Source organism: Drechmeria coniospora, chromosome 01 (assembly GCF_001625195.1).
Source record: "Drechmeria coniospora strain ARSEF 6962 chromosome 01, whole genome shotgun sequence".
NCBI classification, from domain to species: Eukaryota; Fungi; Ascomycota; class Sordariomycetes; order Hypocreales; family Ophiocordycipitaceae; genus Drechmeria; species Drechmeria coniospora.
The window spans coordinates 9,780,245-9,798,894 of NC_054389.1; the positions used below are offsets into that span (position 1 = coordinate 9,780,245).

General features: G+C 57.9%; 7 protein-coding genes across 7 annotated transcripts; 4 read left to right on the forward strand and 3 right to left on the reverse strand.

Moving 5' to 3' along the window:
- Positions 1-38: 38 nt before the first annotated feature.
- On the forward strand, positions 39-542 carry DCS_02588 (uncharacterized protein; the record flags this gene model as incomplete). Its single annotated transcript, XM_040799915.1, has 1 exon — positions 39-542. The coding sequence occupies one exon, from the start codon at positions 39-41 to the stop codon at positions 540-542; it is 504 nt and encodes a 167-aa protein (XP_040660798.1).
- Positions 543-1,422: 880 nt separating this feature from the next.
- Positions 1,423-2,733, reverse strand: DCS_02589 (Molybdenum cofactor biosynthesis, MoeB; the record flags this gene model as incomplete). Its single annotated transcript, XM_040799916.1, has 1 exon — positions 1,423-2,733. The coding sequence occupies one exon, from the start codon at positions 2,731-2,733 to the stop codon at positions 1,423-1,425; it is 1,311 nt and encodes a 436-aa protein (XP_040660799.1).
- Positions 2,734-4,993: 2,260 nt separating this feature from the next.
- On the forward strand, positions 4,994-8,290 carry DCS_02590 (uncharacterized protein; the record flags this gene model as incomplete). The annotated part of the gene is made up of 5 exons (XM_040799917.1): positions 4,994-5,127; positions 5,459-5,506; positions 5,615-5,794; positions 6,330-7,445; positions 7,516-8,290. The coding sequence occupies 5 exons, from the start codon at positions 4,994-4,996 to the stop codon at positions 8,288-8,290; spliced, it is 2,253 nt and encodes a 750-aa protein (XP_040660800.1).
- A 742-nt stretch (positions 8,291-9,032) lies between these two features.
- Positions 9,033-9,725, reverse strand: DCS_02591 (uncharacterized protein; the record flags this gene model as incomplete). The annotated part of the gene is made up of 2 exons (XM_040799918.1): positions 9,033-9,126; positions 9,187-9,725. The coding sequence occupies 2 exons, from the start codon at positions 9,723-9,725 to the stop codon at positions 9,033-9,035; spliced, it is 633 nt and encodes a 210-aa protein (XP_040660801.1).
- A 3,366-nt stretch (positions 9,726-13,091) lies between these two features.
- On the forward strand, positions 13,092-14,585 carry DCS_02592 (uncharacterized protein; the record flags this gene model as incomplete). Its single annotated transcript, XM_040799919.1, has 1 exon — positions 13,092-14,585. One exon carries the CDS (start codon positions 13,092-13,094, stop codon positions 14,583-14,585), a length of 1,494 nt encoding a protein of 497 aa, XP_040660802.1.
- Positions 14,586-15,136: 551 nt separating this feature from the next.
- Positions 15,137-15,633, reverse strand: DCS_02593 (nadh-ubiquinone oxidoreductase b12; the record flags this gene model as incomplete). The annotated part of the gene is made up of 3 exons (XM_040799920.1): positions 15,137-15,293; positions 15,415-15,519; positions 15,620-15,633. The coding sequence occupies 3 exons, from the start codon at positions 15,631-15,633 to the stop codon at positions 15,137-15,139; spliced, it is 276 nt and encodes a 91-aa protein (XP_040660803.1).
- Positions 15,634-16,620: 987 nt separating this feature from the next.
- On the forward strand, positions 16,621-18,160 carry DCS_02594 (CCR4-NOT transcription complex subunit 7; the record flags this gene model as incomplete). Its single annotated transcript, XM_040799921.1, has 2 exons — positions 16,621-17,064; positions 17,129-18,160. 2 exons carry the CDS (start codon positions 16,621-16,623, stop codon positions 18,158-18,160), a joined length of 1,476 nt encoding a protein of 491 aa, XP_040660804.1.
- Between the last annotated feature and the right edge of the window lie 490 nt (positions 18,161-18,650).

The window sequence follows — 18,650 nt, forward strand, 5'->3', positions numbered from 1 at the left end:
CTTCGGTCGGTTCCGCTTCATACACCCACGCGACGAAGATGAACCTGTCTCGGTCGATGCCTGGTCTTCCCGCCCTCCGCGAGATGAAGCCGCACCCACGGCCTGGCGCAAGGATGGCGGCGGCCGCCCCTGGTTCGGAATTCGGACTGTCGCCCGAGCTTGGAAGCCTTGCCATGCTTGGGTTTGGTGCCATCGATACCGCTTGCTCTGCAGTTTTACGACGTCCAATCGGCGCCGTCGAAGCAGGTTTCGCACCAACTCAGACTCCGCGACCTCGCATCCGCCTTGTCGGGACTCGGTCACTGGCCTTGGCTCCCCCCAGAGCACCGACGGTTGGTGAAAACGATGACGAATCACGTGTAGGGAAAGATGGCACGAACAGGATCGTGCCCGATTCGAATGCTTCCGTTCCGTCTGACATGGTCGTCGTCTTCCCAGGCCTAACAAGTCACCGCACGAATTGCATTACCGTTGCCGCTTCTGAACCCGAGTTGGACCGCCCCCTCAAAAGGCGTCTTCGCACTCGCAAGGGCAAGGAGTAGTACTGGATCACTCGGTGTATACTGACGATTCGCATTTTAACTTCATCGTCTTCCTCTATGTCGGTCTTGCTCAGTGACAAGAATTTTCTACCATGTGTTTGGCTTCACATGACCAATCCAAAAATCAAATGTGGACGGCCCAACGATACAGCTTGGTTTCCGCCCTTGACATCGAGTCAACTACCCATCAACCGAAAGACACATCGTTCTCAATGATGGCCACTATTCATGCATCTGCGACACGCGTAGTTCTCTGCGTCAGGCCCTTGGGCTTTGCAAAGCCTCTCAGCGTCGCTCATTCACCGTACGTCAGCTCAACCGGATTGTGTTGGATCATACCAGTGCCGATAAAAAGAAGAGGAATGGAAAAGATGAGGAAAATGGAGAGGTTGGTGTTTGAATATACTTATGTACAGAGCAACGACGAGACTGCTGGCGCAAGGATAGGACGGAAACGATGTGTTCACACTCGGACTCTAGCGGTCAGGGAGCGGGCCTCCTTGGATACAAGCTTGCGATCTGTTGGCATACAGACAAAGCAATCGCCTGCGAGCAGGAGAGGCGTTGCGGCTTAAGCGGACAGAGAGTTGCATGGCAAAAAAGTACTTTCCGAATTTCATACTCATCGAGCAACACCTAATATAGACTTCATCAAGAATTCTGTGCCCGATTCATGATGGCGTCATTTCATGCCAGCCGATGTACTCGCTATCCATCGGTCGTCCCATGCACGTGCACGTTCTCGGTTATGCCTGAATTCAAAGCGCCTGCGCGCCTGCAGTCGCCCGCCAGGTGCGGGCTGATCCCCCTGTGCGCCGTCCGCTTCTCCCGCGCGGCAGGGAAGTGATGGACATGGACATCCACGCAAGGCCTCAGCGCGTCAAACACCCAGCCCCACGGGCGCTCCGAGGCCAGGGATGCCGGATGCAGCGGCCGGGCCGTCGACGGTGGCATCGGCGCCGTTGGGGACAAGGCCGGTCCCACCACCTCCTAGCGACAGCTGACTGGCGCCGAGGACTCCGTCGGGGTGGAGGGCGTACATGGGGGCCTCCATGGTGTCGCCGTTGAAGACGACCATGTTCTGGATGGGCTGCTGCGTCTGACCCAGGACGTTGATGACATCCTGGGCGAGCTGGCCGCCGAGGATGGCGGCGACGGGTGCAAATTCGCCGCCCAGGTTCTGCAGGAAGCTGCGGAGGAACTCTGGCCGCAGCGACTCGCTCGGCAGGCCGAGGGCCTTGTGCTTCTGCGTGGCGATTTGGGTGAAGAGCTTGAGATCGTCGCGGTTGGAGGGCAGGGCGCCGGCCTTTCGCTGCATGAAGACCCAGAGGGCACGGAGGCAGGGGAGAGCGGGGGTGACGCCCCGCAGCCGCCGTTTCGACTTGGTATACTCGTCGGGCAGGGCGGCGAGGTCGCTGGCGAGGAACCAGGTGGAATAGAGCTCGCGCTTGGTGACGGACTCGATCGTCCGGGCCCCGTCCTTTCTCGTCTGGACGCGGATGACGGAGCGGGTGGGGGTCTCCTGCTTGAGCTCGGTGGCGACGTTGCCGAGGTCGCGCTCGATGACGTACTCGTGCTCGATGAGGTCGCTGAAGATGAAGCCGTAAAGGCCGTGGGTGCCGGCGGCGTAGAAGGACTTGCCGTTGATGCGCGTCGCCGTGTTGATGATGTTGAAGGTGTCGGGGTCAAGGTCGGTGGCGATGACGACGTCAAAGGCGGCAAAGTAGCTGGGGCCCTTGGCGGTGACGGCCTCGGCGTCGACGTGGACTCGAACGCGGGGGTTGAGCTTTCGAAGGGCGTCGCCGGCGATCTCGGCGCGCTTCTGGCCGACGGGATTGTCGGGCTCGGAGAGGAGGAACTGGGCGGCGAGGTCCGTCTCGGCGACGAGAGCACCGTCGAGCAGGGTGATGGAGCCGACGCCGGCGAGGACGAGGTTTTTGGCTACCTCGTTGGCGAGGGCGCGCATGTTGATGAGGAGGATGCTGGCGTCTTGAATCTTGGCCTGGGCAGCCAAGCCCCAGAGACGAATCTGGCGGTCATACTGGGCTATTTCGTCTGCAGCGAGAGTTAGAGCGCACATGCTGGCGGATGGTCGCTTGAGCTGTGAAGTTAAGCAGGCTGCAGCCTGTGTGGGTGAAGGGGGAGGCCTACCTGCGGACACGGCAGCGGCAGGTGGAGGATGCGAGGCCATGCTGCTGTTGAGGGAGATGGTATGACGACGCGTGTGGGAAAGCACGGTGGCGGCTCAGCTTGCGATGGAGCTGGTGATGACGAGTTGACGCATAGGATCTGCGGAGGGCCGTACTCTGTACTTGATGTACATGTACCCTCAAGAACTGCGTACAGTACTGTAGACTGACTGTACTTACTAGGGACTTGTGCACTGTACGGAGTACATGTACTGTACTTGCAGCTGTAAGTACTGTAAGTACTGTAAGTAAGTAAGTTGCACACGTTCATGTGCTTGCACCGGTGAGCGCGACAAAGTACAAGTACAAGTAATATCAGTTGTGCATGCACTTATTACGCACCAGTAGGCGTCATGTTCGCTGAACCGCGAAAGAATGCTACTTCCTGTCTATATCTGTGAACGAACAATTCTGCTGGCCAAGTAATTACTGCGATGTCGGGGCGCTGACGTAAGGCGCACTGTGGTATCCAGGGGAGGGGAGGGGGGGGGGGCGGATGGGGAAGCAAAGGCCTACGCCTACTAGGTGCACATGGCGAATTTTCTATATGGCCGATACAGCATCCTCGATTCGTTTCTCATGCACCTAATCACTCACTCCTAATACTTGGTCGCCAGCTCTGCTCGAGGTGCAACGTTGGCCATGTTTGTCGTTGGCAGTTGCCACCGACAACGTGAATCCCCTCCTGGCAGGCAACCCAAACATTCGATCGTCTCAGAACCATCGACTGTCTGTTACTTGTCCATTATATTCGGCACCACACAAACCTGCGCCGAGATATTCTTGCACGTGTACCGGCGTCATCACGACTGGATGCCTGCGGCATTCCGCTTCCAGTTATGGAAAGGGTATCCATCATGATGTCCCGAGCACGGCAGTGAGTGTTTTCATTGACATACAGAGTATCTCGAATGTCAGGAGATATGCTATATGAGGCCATCACGCGACTATTCCTCCTGCATAATTTCAGGTGGCGCGTGCCACGCTTATATGAATGGATTTGTATCTAAGTTGATGGCGGCCGGGAGTGAACATGTGGAGATGAATGTTGCCAACGTGAAAATGTCTCTCGACACCGCCTGGCTCCTTCCGGGCATTTACACATGTCAGCATTGATGCAGGCCTCCCAAATTAGCCCAATAAATAGGCAAGTGTGGATGTATGTCTTGAACTGCGGAAGATGACATTCAATGGGTCGATCATGGAGTCTAAAAAGGTCACGGAAGACGACGGATACGAGCGTCGATGCAAACCCCTGCGGGCTGTATGGCAAGTGAGCTTGTTGCGCTTCGATGAGCTCGAACACACGCATTGAAGCACAAAGTCATTATTGTCAAGTAGGTGTACATAGTAGCTGTATATTGGCACGTTTGTGCAACATGCCAGTTCTCTTGGAGCACACGAATAAGGCATGCGCTATATCGCTGCAAGTACGGAGTATCAGTATTAAGTAGTATTCTGTGCGGAGAAATTCCAGGTATTGCCTGCTGGACCGTCTTGCGCAGGTACTTGTAACCGTAGGCGAACTGTTCAGGTCCCGTAACTTGGTGCAGTGCAACTATTACGGTGCAGTCATTACTGGACAGGTATTACTGTACGTACCTACTCCTTGGTACCTAGTAAGTACTAGGTACTGTAGGTGTACGGAGTACGGAGTACAGTACATGTAATTACATGCGTTAGTTGTTAATAGTCCGATGAAACCGCCCCGCACGTCCCGCCGCCAGCCGCCGCCACCACAGGTTAGCGGCCGCGAAGTGTGCGCGACGAGCAAGCAGCAGCTTCCCTGCACACCGAGCCCCCACGGTAAGACGATGCCTGGATTGTTCAATATTGTGCCAGAGAAATATTGGCGGTATCCTTGCTGCAAAGGAGTGGTGCATACGGAGTACAATGATACCACATGGGGTATAGTTGCTTCGTAAGCATACTGCACATGCAGTTGTACAAGTAGCGTGATATAGGAGAAGTACTTGCCTGTACTTGTGAGAGAAATGCACGAAGAGTTCATTTCCTCAAAAATGTTCAGCTATTACATGTACTCCGTACGGGGAAGAATTAATTCAGCGAGGGCGCTCGGTTTTGTTGGAAATTTGGAATACAACTACGGACAAAAATTCGGCCATTCCAGCAAAGAGTCGGCGTTGTCAATGGCACAACCAGGTTTACGTTGGATGGTACTAGCCGTATCTGGTTGTAGATGTATACTTGGACAGCCGCCTATTGCCGCTTTCAGCAGCGCAGTGGTACCAACCGCACAGCATGCAACCGCTTGCAGCGAGCCAAAGGGACCTAAAACTCGCAGAGATCTCGTGCACCTCGCGGAACAAGAACAAAAGGGGATACCTCAATATTTACTTGGGGGCCAATGCTGGCTGTAACGAAATGACTGCCGCGTCGCTCATGATGCTCGTACCCAGGCAGCTTGCGAGGACATGGTTCTCGCTTGCTACTTTTCGTCATGCCTTGTGCTCTCTGTACTAATCACTAGCGTAGAGGCTGAACAGCATTTCAATCAGGTCGCTTGTCGCAATCATTGAAGCGTTTGTTCGCCACGCAGCACCGGCAAGACACGAACACTGACTGCTGCGGGGGAATAAATGCAAGAATAGTACTCCGTAAGTACAACTACACCATCAGTGTACTTCCTATTAAACTATTACTGAAGTTAAAAGAGAGTACTTCGTTCAACACGTACTTAGTTCTCCGTACTCCGTACGTGTACAGGCACTGCCGGTGTACTTACTTTGGGGCGCACCTAGTACTAGGTATACTGTAAGTAACTTGTACTTTTACGGAGTACGCAGTGCGACCATCTATTACTTAGTAGGTAAGTAGTTGCAAATATTAGTAGAAGTGGCAAGTACTTGCATCTTTGGTTAGTATCAACGAGGAGGGTAGCCAGGTGGAGGTGGACTCGCTGGTCTGGTGGAGTCAGGTCCAGTTTCAGCAAGTGAGGAATAACAAACGGAACCAAAACGACCTGAAGTCGGGCTCTCTGCCTGCAGCCAGCCAGCCGTCAGCAGTGAAGCAGCACCTGCTGACGCTCGACGCCACCAGCGCGTCGAGGCTCCATCCCATCCCAACGGCCACCGTCCGCCCACCTGGATTCATTCGCACCCCAAACCTTCTTTTTCCCTCTCCCCTTCATCCTGCATCCTCCGTCCTCCATCCTCCATCCTCCATCCTCCCGCCTCCGTCCTCCTCCATCCTCCATCTAGTATTCCGTACCCCGACCCCCCCCTGTCGACCCGACGGATGAGGCTCAACAAGCTAGCCTGTTGAGCGAATCGAAGCGAACGTCGGCCAGTGGCCTCTCCGTCGTCGTCCCGAGCCTTTCCGAGACATCGGCCGCACACCGACTCGTCACCCTCATTTACGCGCTGCTCCTGGTGTGCCGCCTGTCTGCTGGTACCGCCTGGCCATCTCGCCGCAGCTGACCTCGTCAACGGCCACCCTAACCGGCCGACCCTCCACCGTGGCGTTGCCCGATGATAATGAAGCATCCTGGTGCTCGGCGAGCTGAGAACCGTCTTTCTTGACCCGTTGGTCACACCTACTCTCGTCTGGCTTCGCACCTACTTACGAGGCGCTCCAGGTCCCAGCTTCACCCCTCTCGAGCCTTCCGTTCGTCGCGGTGCCGCTTCGACGGATACCCCCCCATCCTCCACCGCCCGTCTTGGTCCGACTACGCACCGGCGACCTGGTGCGAATCGAGGCGAATCCTCGACAACGTCCGCTTCGGCGTCGCCGTCACTGCAGACGGTCGGTACCCGTGCGACCCGCTTCGTTCGGCCTGCCTCGGGCGTCGCTTCACGACAAGCACGACAAGCACCCTCGCCAAGACGAGGACGGTGCCGACTTGCCGCTGCGAGCTGCCACATTGCCGCCGTCGGCCACTGCGGGACATGGCCTCCAGGTCGAGCTCGGGCTCGGGCTCGGGCTCGGGCTCCAACCACCGTCGTTCTCGTCAACCGCCAGACGATTTCCCCCCTCTTCCCGCCCCCAGAATCTCCCAGCTCCGGAACGTCTACTCCCCCCCCGCCATGCAGGGGACGTCCCCGAACCACCCTACGGCGCGAACCTGGTCCACGACGGCCCGCCGCGCCGAGCGCATCCGCAGGCTCGACGAACAGGCACCGAGCCTCGACGACCTCGACCAGTCGATGGAGCAGTCCTCCTGGCTCGGCTCCTCCCGACACGGCCGACCTCGGTCGCGGGATGCCGATGTCCAACGCACCAGCTTCCACGAACGCACCGGCTTCCAAGAACTGGACGATTCCCTCGACGACGCCAACGCCCAGCTTCATTCGCTGCTCCATGTGACCAACCGCATCAGCCTCACGTCCCCGCTGATGCGCACCTCCTTCACGCCGCCGCCCCCTCGACGGCGCGACTTCCCCGAGGATAACCGAAGGAGCAAACGGCGGAAGATAGATGCCAACCGGCTCGCCTCGAGCGCCAGGGGGTTTCGCTACGGCAGGTACGGCCAGGTCGAGCCGGGACAGCTGCACATGGAGATTGTGAGCTGCGACGGAGGCATGTTCTCCAACGAATCGTCCTTTGCGGCCGAGAACATACTGAGGAACGACAACTCGGTCTACTGCACCAAGGGCAACCGCTGCAACATTGTTCTCCGCCACCAGGGCGCCACCATCTTCACCCTGCGGGAGCTTGTCATCAAAGCTCCCTGCTCCATGAACTATTCCCACCCGTATGTGTCCTTCTCATTCCCGAGCCCCCCCCGGCTTCGGTGGCGGCATCGACGGCGCTGACCGAGGCAGCAGCGTGCGAGAAGGCATGGTGTTTGTCGCCATGAACCAAGACGACGTGCTCAGCCGGACGGCGCAATACCAGATCCAATACCTACCACCCACCAGGGACTGCCCCTGCCACGAGTTCGACGACGGCCTGCATCCGTATGACCGCCAAACCATCTCGATCCGCCATCACGACGATGGCACCATCAGCACGAGGGCCAGGAGATCGTTCCTGTATCGCGACGACGGCACCGAGGACCTCATGCCCCACATGCCGCACGAGTTCTCGCGCAACCTGCCCGACTTCCACGTCGCCACCGAGTGCAGCGACGACGAAGAGGACGACGGCGACGTGCCTCACATGTACCGCCGGCCTCCCGACCGCATCGGGTCCCTGCCCTTCGAGACGGCCGACTCCGACTCCGAGGGTGCCTACAACCCGTTCGGGTCCGAAGAGTTCCTCGACGCGTCTCCGCGGCACGGCCCCACGCCGCACCACGGCGGCGACCGCGACCGGCTCGGCATCTCGCTCGCCGAGGCGTGGGACGCTCACGCCAGCGCCACCCAGGAGGCGGTTCGCGCCGTCGGCGGCGAGCTGCTGGTCCCGCACGCCCGCTTCTTCATCGAGACGAAGAAGAGCAAGTGCACCATTCGATTCGACCCTCCGGTCTCGGGACGCTTCATCCTGCTCAAGATGTGGAGCTCGCGATTCGACACGACGAGCAATATCGACATCCAATCTATCATAGCCCGCGGCTTTTCCGGCCCTCGCTACTTCCCCTCGGTCTCGCTGAGCTGAGGACGGTTCGCGCACGCCGGCCGTGCGATGTGAATGGTAGGCCAGCATGGTTGCCCAGTGCCGCCGCGAGGCCCAGACGCCATGTGCGGATACGGCACGGCATGTGTAGTATCTGACGACCGAGGCGCATCGTGTCTTTTCCCTTCCATCGCCTGTCTTTCCATCGCCTGCCCCTCCCCCCCCCCTAGACTTGCTAGGGGGACGAACGACATGTGCTCCATGACGGTTAATGCATGCAACATTTCACTATTATTATATCATCATCGTCATCATTCTTCGTCTTCTTCCTCATATCCTCATTCATGGTCGGTGGGAGTTTCCGGTTCAATAGACTGTGTTTCATCATGATGGATGAGCGACCAAGGTCCAACGAATGCATTTCCAAAACGGGTCGGGTGCAGGTGCACGGGTTAGTTACCATCGATGCTGCTCTCCTTCCGCGCGATCATGATCCGAGAAACCAATACAACTACCGGTCGCCCACTCCCTGCATCTACCAGCCGGCCGCGAACTCTGCACGCATTGCATTTCCCCCAGCTCTGTTTTCTACACCAAGCACGTATTCGTCAATCCATGGTGGCGGACCACGTACAGCAGACTTGGCTTTCCGACCTTCCACCGGCACCAGCAGTGGGATGCGAGGAGCGGCGTCCAGCTCTCGACCTGCCTCGCACTACGGCGTAGCAGATGGCCACGATGACGGCCCGTTCTGCCCATGGCAACGTGCGACGCTACGCATCCCTCAGCAAGCAGGAGTGTCTCGGGGGTCGTCGAGGCAGACGACCGAAGGAGGTGCCAGGGCCGCGGCGACGCCGGCGACGAGTGCGGCAAAAATACTAGTCTTGTTCTCAAAATACCATTCTCTGGACGTTGGGCGGTTCGCTTGTGCCACTTACAGTGTGATGTGAGCCATGACATTGGCGGAACGCATCTCGTGTACGCCGAGAAAGAAAGCACCGCCGATTCCGGACAGGGGCCGTCTCTCGGCGAGGGGAATCTCGTCGCCAGCATGTTGGCCATCGGTTGAAAAGGAGAAATCCACCACCGGCCTCAAGTTGGACCATCCGATGCAGACGACGGGAAGTAGCAGGAAGATTGTGAAGAGCACGGCGCGGAAGAAATATAACGGATTGAGAGGCAACTCGTTTGCTCGGGGCAAGGCACCGACGGCCATGACGGCGGTTGTGACGAAGCAGACGAGGGCAACAAAGGCCACGATACCATGGTGGGCCATGAGGGTAAAGCTGCAGTTGAGACCAGCCACCTCGCAACTCTCGTGTCGCGCCTTGTTCCAAGCATCAGCCGAGGCGGCGAAGAGAATGAGATGAAGGGTGGCGTAAGTGGTGATGAGCATGGCGAGCATCACCTTGACAGTGATGCGACGGCGAGTCGTCTGCGCAGGAGACACGGCCAAGGGCACCCTCCGCTGCTGCATTCTGCTCGTGTGCTCTGCTTGTCTAGACGGGCGTCGCTCGCAGGACGACACAGTCACGAGGGAGGGGAGGTTACGTGGCTAGCGAGTGGCTGGCTTGGTGGCTATGACTGGGGGAACCTTGATGGTGGCATCGTCGTCGCCGTTCACGTGCAGCTCGGCCCTGAGGCGGTGGCGGTGAAGGGTGTAATGATGCGTGATGTGCGTTGATGTGAGCAAAGAAGAATGATGATTGATGGAAAAGCAGAAGTGGAGGAAGATGGCGACTCGGCGCGAAGGGGATGGGAGAATGCCGATTTGACAGAGGATGAGGCTGCTCTTTCCCCTCCTCGTGTTGGCGGGTGTTGGTGGTAGTTGCCCCCCGATCATGGTCAATCCTGTAGGCGGCAGTCGTCACGCAGCACGGCGCAGAAAACCGATCTCATAGGGGACAGCTCCATCTGGCAATACCGGCACAGCCATCCATTGCACATTGCATGAAGATGAAACTGTATTACGCATAGATACAGACGATGATGTTTGAAATGGGCGACGAGCAAGGTGTGGGGGCCTATTTTCCAGCTGATGTCCCACGTCATTGATACGATTCACTGTGCTGGATGCAGAAAGTATGGTGATGAGTGCGTTTGACTACGAGGGTCGTCGGGCTGTCGGCAGAAGTGACGAATGAGAAACTTCAAGTCGAAGCATGAACAAGTTGGATATCGACCTCGAGGGCCGGAGCGTCGTCGTCCATTCCCCCGGTACAATGGCTGCCAACGACGTTACGTGGTGTCGACTAGAAGTACTCCGTACTTGCATGTGAATAGGTTCCTGGGAGCACCGAGTAAGTAATATGCCTTGTAGAGTAATAATGCCCTAAATTTGTACTCGGTATTATTACCGAGTTTCCGTAAGTGTACTCTGTACGGAGTACTCCGTGAGGTAAGTACATCTAATAATTGAACACTGTACATACTTAGGTACCTATACAGAGCAGAGTGCCGAGCATTCCTTGAAACTTAAGTACAAGTTCCTACAAGTACAATGGGTAGTACGTTGTACTACCTGCTGTACGGAGTACTCCGTACAATACTCCTCTTAGGTACCTTTGTGCTCAGTACGATTGGGGGCCAAAAGTAGATGTAAGTATAAATACCTACGCTTCCTACCGTAAAGAAGGGGGGGCCGGGGCACTTGAGCGATTGACACTTGTGCAAGTAATAATTACCTACTTACATTCTAGTAGAGCCGAGCCACCCAAAGACCTATTTCTAGGAACTGCAGAACCGAAGCACGACCTAGAGCTAGGCAGCTGCACTTGCAGCTGGTGGTTTCCATGGCACCCAATAGAGGCGGTGACAGTGGCGTTTGCGTGCACCTCCCTCTCCCTCGCCAATTGGCCACGAATGCACAGGTGGGTGGGTACCTGTACGGAGTACGAAGCACCTGTACTCACATGCACACTTAACTGCAAGTACATGTACTTACTGTACATGGCGCCGGCACGGCACAATGAACGACAATCCAGGTGTGGATTAGGAGGAGAGACCACGTCATTTGTGGACGAGGTTCCTTAACCGCCAACAACGGCTAGTACGAATAAGCGTACGAGTAAGCGTAGTAGGTTCCTTTCCCATGAACTAATTACCAAGTAATACTGTAGAATCGGCCATTGACGAACAGAATGGGGCACAGGGCGTACAGGACTACAGGTGCTGTACAGACAAGAAAGTACTTGCAGTAAGTACGGAGTACACCACGGCGTTACCATCGCCAGAGATGCTACCTGCGGGGTTGCAGACATCTCTACGCAACGTTCTCCTGGGAAGGATTTTCGCTCAATCCATGTACTGGTGAACAAAGACCCAGCTGCGCACCTATATACCCTGTCGTTCGTGCTCAGTATACTGCACCTGTGGTAGCACACGAGCACAGGATTGTACTATACAACTACGGAGTACGTGCGAGTGCATTGCACCGAGGAGCCACTTGCAGGTAAGTAGTTGTACAGTAATACTGTACTTGAGTAAAGCAAGCTGCACCGCCGACTACATCCAAGTAGTCCTTAGTACGTACTAGACTATAATAGATGTACGTACGGATACTACTAGTAAGTGACTGGTCAATAAAATGCAAGGGGATGGCTGTGGAGCCGGGACTGCTTGAGCGGTTGTTGCAGACGCCAGAGCGCTCCTCCATGTACTTGTACATGGCATCCAGGGCAGCGCGCCGTGCGCAAGCAAGTACAGGTACGGCGCGTATCCGAATACCAGCGGCAGTTCGATGCCCCGCTGTTTTTATCCCCTCATGGAGCCGCGCCTGCCACATGGACGGGCAGGCGCCGAGTACAACTTCCTTCGTCGGTAGCTGGGAAGGAGCCCTCCTAACTGACGGGCCATCGCTCGTCCGCTACGGACTACGTGGCCGCTGCAAGTTGGTGTGCGCAACTTCATCTTCGTCCGTAGCCATTGGTAGGCACCGAGGCACTATCAATCTGCCTAGCATCCGCCGGTGTCGTCACCATCAAACCATCAACCGCCGTGCTTGCTCACCGAGACGCTCGCCAGCCTTCTTGACGGCAGGCAAGGCTGACGAGGTCCGAAGGTGTACTCTTCCTTGCCCTCGGTCTCTGCTCCTCTCACGCACGCCCTGCACGTCATGAACGAGACATGGCCCCGTTCTCGGCGACGCCGTCGACGGCGAACATTCCTGCGGATGGCGCCCTGCGAGCTCGTGAAGCGGAGAGGTGTCACTCGTGTCAGCAGAGTCGCTGCCATGTGAGACATGCTTCTCCACCGGCATCCTCTTCCTTTGCTGCTTCTGTCATGCCGACGGTGGACGGAACAAGTCTCGTCCCATCGGCTCTGCCCTCGGCAACCAACCAGGGTCCCGCGGACGATGCACCGTGCACCGCACCGACAACCTACTGCCTCCAGCGCTCTCCCCAGGGCGACGGCGGTCGTCGTCGGTAGATTGTCTCAGCAGTTGACAGCCCTTCCCGCATTGCCGTCGCTCCGTCCTCCTTGCTATCCAAGGTATGGAGCAGGCATGCTTCTGCTACGCATGCAATAGTATAGCAGGTAGCCTATACTTGTCGAGTGGACGCACGACCAAGTCACTTGGTGCTGCCCTGCCTGCCTGCCTGCCTGCCTGCTTGCCTTCCCCTGCCTGCCCGTGCCAGCCCAGACTCTCTCACATCTGTCGACCCCGTGTCATTATCCGCCGTCGTGCTCTCTCTCTCTCGTCAACGATACGCCTCCAGTCTTCATCGCATCCTTCCTTTTCCTCCCTCTCCCTCTCCCTCGCCGCGGCACGCCTGGCTCGCGCGATCGCTAGCTGCTGGCTGGCGGCGAACCGACGATTGTGAAACGAGCGACGACGGAACGCATGAACCGACCGCGCATGAACCGTCCCACAGCCCTCCTCGAACCATCCGTCATGTCCGCAGTCGGCTCGGCTTCCCTGCCCGCCGGGCCATGCATGGATCGATGTGAAGACGATGGCACATCCGATGCCCAAGCGCTGGTGCATGATGCCGGAGCCGACTCGTCGCCCCCCCCTCTGCGCGACCTCGGTGTTCCCCCAACCCATCTTGAGCCTCCACTGCCGCTCGGCCAACCCATAAAGTGCGGCCAAGAGGAGGAAGAAAGCGAGTGCGACATCGCCGGCATGTCGTTCATCGACGAAAGCAACGCCGGGCTGCTCGTCCTGTCGGAGGAGGACCGCCAACGACGGGACGGAGCCCGATATACCACTATGCGACGTGGCGGCCAGCCTAACGACGCCGGCCCTTCCGGGCACACCGACGCAACCTCCACCACCTCGACGCACCCCTCGCCGACTTCTCGTGCAAAACGAACACCTCTCAAGATCTCGACCGCTGCAGCGGCCTCCCGATTCTCATTCATCACATCCTCCATGTCGGCCCTGAAGGGGTTGGCATCCCCCGTCTCCAAGCGTCGAGATGGCGACCATCTTCTCCACCTCGACATCGAAGCCGCCCTCTTCCCGTCGGGCCCCGCCGTCGAGGATGACGCCCTCTCGCCGGCGGCCTTTCGGAACTTTCAATCGAGCGCCGTCTCCCTGCTGCACCAGTTCCAGTCCGTCTATCAGGAGCAGGTCCGGGAGTTCAAGGCCGAGCGGGAGGTCCAGTACGAGGACAAGTTTGAGGCCGAGACGCGCAACCAACACTTGAAGATGCAGCTCGAGCGCATGGCCCAAACGGCGACGGAGAACGAAGCGGCCATGCAGGCCCTCACCGAGGAGCTTCGTGCCATCAAGAAGCTTCGCATGGAGGAGCAAGCGGCGAGGGAGAGGGACGAGCCGTCGTCGGCCCTGCCGTCCACCCTCGAGGCCGCCGTGCCGTCCACCATGTCGTCCACCATGTCGGTGTCCGAGGACCTCGGCGTCGACGACGACCGGCGGCGAAGCGATAGGAGGAGGAGCAGCGACACGACCAAGTCGGATTTGAGCTCCGACATGGACGAGGATAGCATCGAGGGAGGGAGCGTCTTCTCCAGATCCCGCAGCCCCACCGTCGAAGCCAGCGTCTCGGATGTCGGCTTCGTCGACAACACGCCGCCGCTTCCGCCCTTGCCCACCGAACGGTCGACGCCGAGCCCGTGCGAACCGTCGAAGCAGGCACAGCCGCCCATCTCGGCCTTCCAAAAGCTGTTCAAGCGCAAGCCTGGCGAGCCCAGACGGTCCGACTATGAAGGTGGCCGCGCGAGCTGCGGCAACTGCCATGGCCAGGATGCCAGCGTCGCGTGGGACACCGTCGGCGTTCTGCGAGTCGAGAATAGGATTCTGAAGCAGAGAGTCACCGAGCTGGAGTCGGTGGTGGAGGAAGCCTTGGATGCCGTCAACGGCGTCGGCCTTTGAGGCAAACAAGTCCGTACCGGCGGCGCGGCGACTCCGGGTTATAATGACTGATGACGACGGCGATGATATCACCTTGTGCCACCATCGAGCCGGATGGAATAGATGGCTGGCTCGATATTTCCACTAACGGCTGAGCGATGAGCGTGGATTGCTTCGACACATAGTCCATAGATGTAATCTAATTGCTGATAAATGAACCGCCGACCTGGCTTTCACGAGACTGTGTGTGCCCGACCGCGCAATCCCTGCCCGCTGTACAGGACTCGTTTGCCTCCGACGACCAAGAGCTTGTCGGCCGTTATCCCTCTTCTTGCTACGCCGAGACCTTGTCAGAATGGGTCGACAGGCCGACGCAGTACGCCGGTGAAGCATAGCATCCATCGCCGCCTCGGCGCATCCGTGAAAGACGCACGAGACGGGCGCTTGCAGTCAGGCCAAGGGTTCGCTCCCGTGCGAGCCGTAGAAGGACAAAAAAAGAGTCTAATTCTCGCTCAACCCTCGCGTGGTATATGTACACAATCATCGACGACATGAACAACCTCGGGCCAAACTCAGTGGTGCTCCTCGCCGTGGTGGTGCTCGTCCTCCATAAAAAAGTGCTCGTACGCGCAGTATCCTGCGAAGGCGACCGAGGCAATGCCGAGGCCGGGAAGGGTGCTGTTGAATCGTTTCCATCGGCTAAAGGTGCCCGTGTATCGCCACGCCTCCCTGCATATCTCGTCAGCTCACAAACCTCGCCATGCATCTCCCTCGACTGCCGAGTTCGTACGAGGGACTCGGCATTGGGGCAGCGGTGGGGGGGGGGCATCAAAAGGGAGGGGCGACCAACGCTTGCTCCCAGGGGTCATATCGCGGCTGGCCGGCGGCCTCTTTGAACGCCCGCATGTTGAAGCCGGTGATGCTGGCCTTGGGCCCGCGGGCCGCTCGCAATACTCTGCTTCGTTGAATCATCGTCAGCCATCGTCAATCCCGTAGAGACCTAGGCTGGCAAGGGAGTCGCTCGTCATGGGAGTCTCGTTCGTTCGCCTCCGTACCTTGTGGCAAACATGATGACCAGTTTGGCGTCGGTGGCCTTGGGGGGAGGGCTCAATGGACACGGAAGCTGTTGAACGAGCCGAGCAAAGAATGGGTTGAATTTGGCCGTGTTGGATTTGAATTGAATTGCGGTGCTGCTGATTCGAGAACGATGGGTGGGTACTCTCGTCAGTGTGCTGTACTTGCTTGTACAGTGTACAGATGCAATACTACTACAGTGTTGCTTTGCACCTACGAGTACCAGTTATACTCTGTAGTTATGCGCACGGAGTAACGTACGTGAAGAAGTCGTAGACTGTACGGAATACGGTACGTATAGTACTACACCAGTACTAACTCAGTACAAGTACGTACTACCACAGGAAGTATTCCTCGTACAGTGCTGAGTATTACATGCACAGTACGCCTGCCGCGACGGAACAAAGTTGCCCAGCACCGGCCGCCTTGCTGTGCACGGACCACCTACAGTCCTCAGTCCAGACGACCAGCAGACACCACCTTTGGATTTGGACATCCTCCACATCGCACGCATGCATGCAAGCTTCCACTTCAAACCTTGCCATCTCTACTCCACCCCAGCCCAGTTGCCGATCTGCTTCCCCTTCCCGATACGACCCCTGGCGACGACGACCTCGAGCACCGAGCCCCAGTCACGCGTGTTTATACTTACTTCATAGGACCAGCAGTTAGTGCATTGACTTCATCTCGATATCGTCCCTCCATCCAACCTTCGACCAACACCGCCGCTGGGCCAGCCGGCGGGCGATCCCTGGATCTGTCATCTATCCCATTGCCAGTCCTCTCGGCCACGAGTATCTCAATGAACAAACGGTCCAGTCGTCACAGTAAACGCAACCCACCTTCGACGCGTTAGAGACCGTCATCCCCGAGCTCCCGTCAACGTCGTCCACTGTCCTGCCCTACCCCCCGGCCAGTCTTGGGCCGAATCGCTTCCCCCGATACCAATCGACCGAGCCATTCGGAAACAAAGGCACCGCAGATGCCGCCGCAGATACGCGGCTTCACCGCCGGGCCCGGCGTCGGAGGCCCCTTTCACCAGCCTGCCTTCCCTTCCCACGGCCAACCGCAGGGCGGGCCGATGGCCGGCAACCAGTACCTCGGTGCCAACGCGCAAATGAACCCCTTTGCTGCTAACGGCAATGCCTTTGGCGCCGGCTCAGGCCTCAACGGCGGTGCCGCAGGCTTCCCCGACTCGGGATTCGGCAGCCAGAACGCGCGGATGGGGTTTGCTCACGGTCCAGCTGCCGCGCTGCAGCAGCCGCAGCAGCACGGAGGGCAGGTGCAGCACAACGTCCTCATGGACCATACTACGATGAGGCCGCAGACCAACAAGGGGAGGATACGAGAGGTGTGGAAGCACAATCTCCACGATGAGATGGCTGTGCTGCGGGACATGGTGGAGAAGTACTCTTACATCGCTATGGTAAGCTTCTTGCTTGCACTCGAGTGCGGAGGAGAACCTTTGTCACCGTTAACCGTCCAACCAGGACACCGAATTCCCAGGAGTCGTATCAAGACCGATGGGATCATTCCGGGGCAAGAGCGATTATCACTACCAATGTCTCCGCACCAATGTAGACATGCTCAAGGTCATCCAGATTGGCATAACGCTGTTTAACGAGGATGGGGAGACACCTCCCGCCCGGCCGGCGTCGAATGACCAGGCGGCCATGTCGGCAAGGCGGACCGCCACTCCGGGACCGTTCCCTTACTCATGGCAGTTCAACTTCAAGTTTTCCCTCAAGAACGACATGTACAACGAAAAATCCATCGAATCGCTTCAGCAAGCCGGCATCGACTTCAACGTCCTTGAGCGGGATGGCATTGAACCCCACGACTTTGCCGCGCTGCTGATTCCCTCCGGCCTCGTCTGCTTCGACAACATCAAGTGGATATCATTCCACGGCGGTTACGACTTCGGTTACCTCACCAAGCTGCTCATATGCACGCCTCTGCCGAACGACGAGGTCGACTTTGACCATAAGATGAAGCTGTACTTCCCTACAACCTACGATGTCAAGCACCTCATGAAGCACGCCATTCGCCTCCACAACTCTGGCCTCCTCACTCCCAACGACCCGAACAGCACCGAGATCCTGCAAAAGTTTGAGCACAAGTCCGGCCTCGAAAATATCGCGGAAACGCTCAAGGTGAAGCGCATCGGGGCCGCACACCAGGCCGGATCCGACTCTCTCCTGACCGGCAAGGTCTTCTTCCAGATGCGCGACAAGATCTTCAACGGCGACATCCCTGACGAGCACGTCGGCAAGGTCTGGGGCCTCGGCATTCCCGAGATGGGCCTCGTCACATCCTCCATGATGGCCGCCGCCGGGAGCGGCAACGACCAACAGTCCAACGGCGGCGCGCCGAGCACCCCCAACACTGGCACCGTCGGCCTCGCCACCACGCCGGCTGCGCAGAGCCACAACACCAATGGCTTGTCCAGCATGGGTCCCATGACGCCTGGCGGCGGCGGCGGCGTCTTCGGCAGCTTCGCCTTTGGGGGCAACAGCAGATAGGGCACTGCTGGGTCATGCCATTTGCCAGCCCCTTGAGAGACCGACAGTCTTGCCGAATCCTTCCGCCTCCCACCTTCCCATCTCCCTCTCCCTACAACCTTCCATCTCCAGGACCGTGGTTCGTGCTCGGGACGAAAGTGCTACTCATTGGCGTTGTGTGATTTGGGCAATTTGGGGGCACCCCGGATGGAGGATGGATGCGCACTCGATAGCGGTGGTCTCGGGCATTTTGTGATGTAGCGTTTGCCAATTCCCGCCACCCTCAACCCCTACCCTAGGACCCTACCTTTTGTGCTTGTTGCTCGACGCACCTTTGTCGGCTGATATGCGGCGCACGGGGTCGGTCGGGTGACGAAATGTCAGGAAAGGGGTTGCGCTTGCTTTCATGTCATCATCCGTTCCCCTCGCCAACAGTGCTCTGTGCGGGGCTACAAGTTTGGCTTCCCCGGACAGCGTTAATTGGGACTGTTGGCCAGAATCAATTGTATTT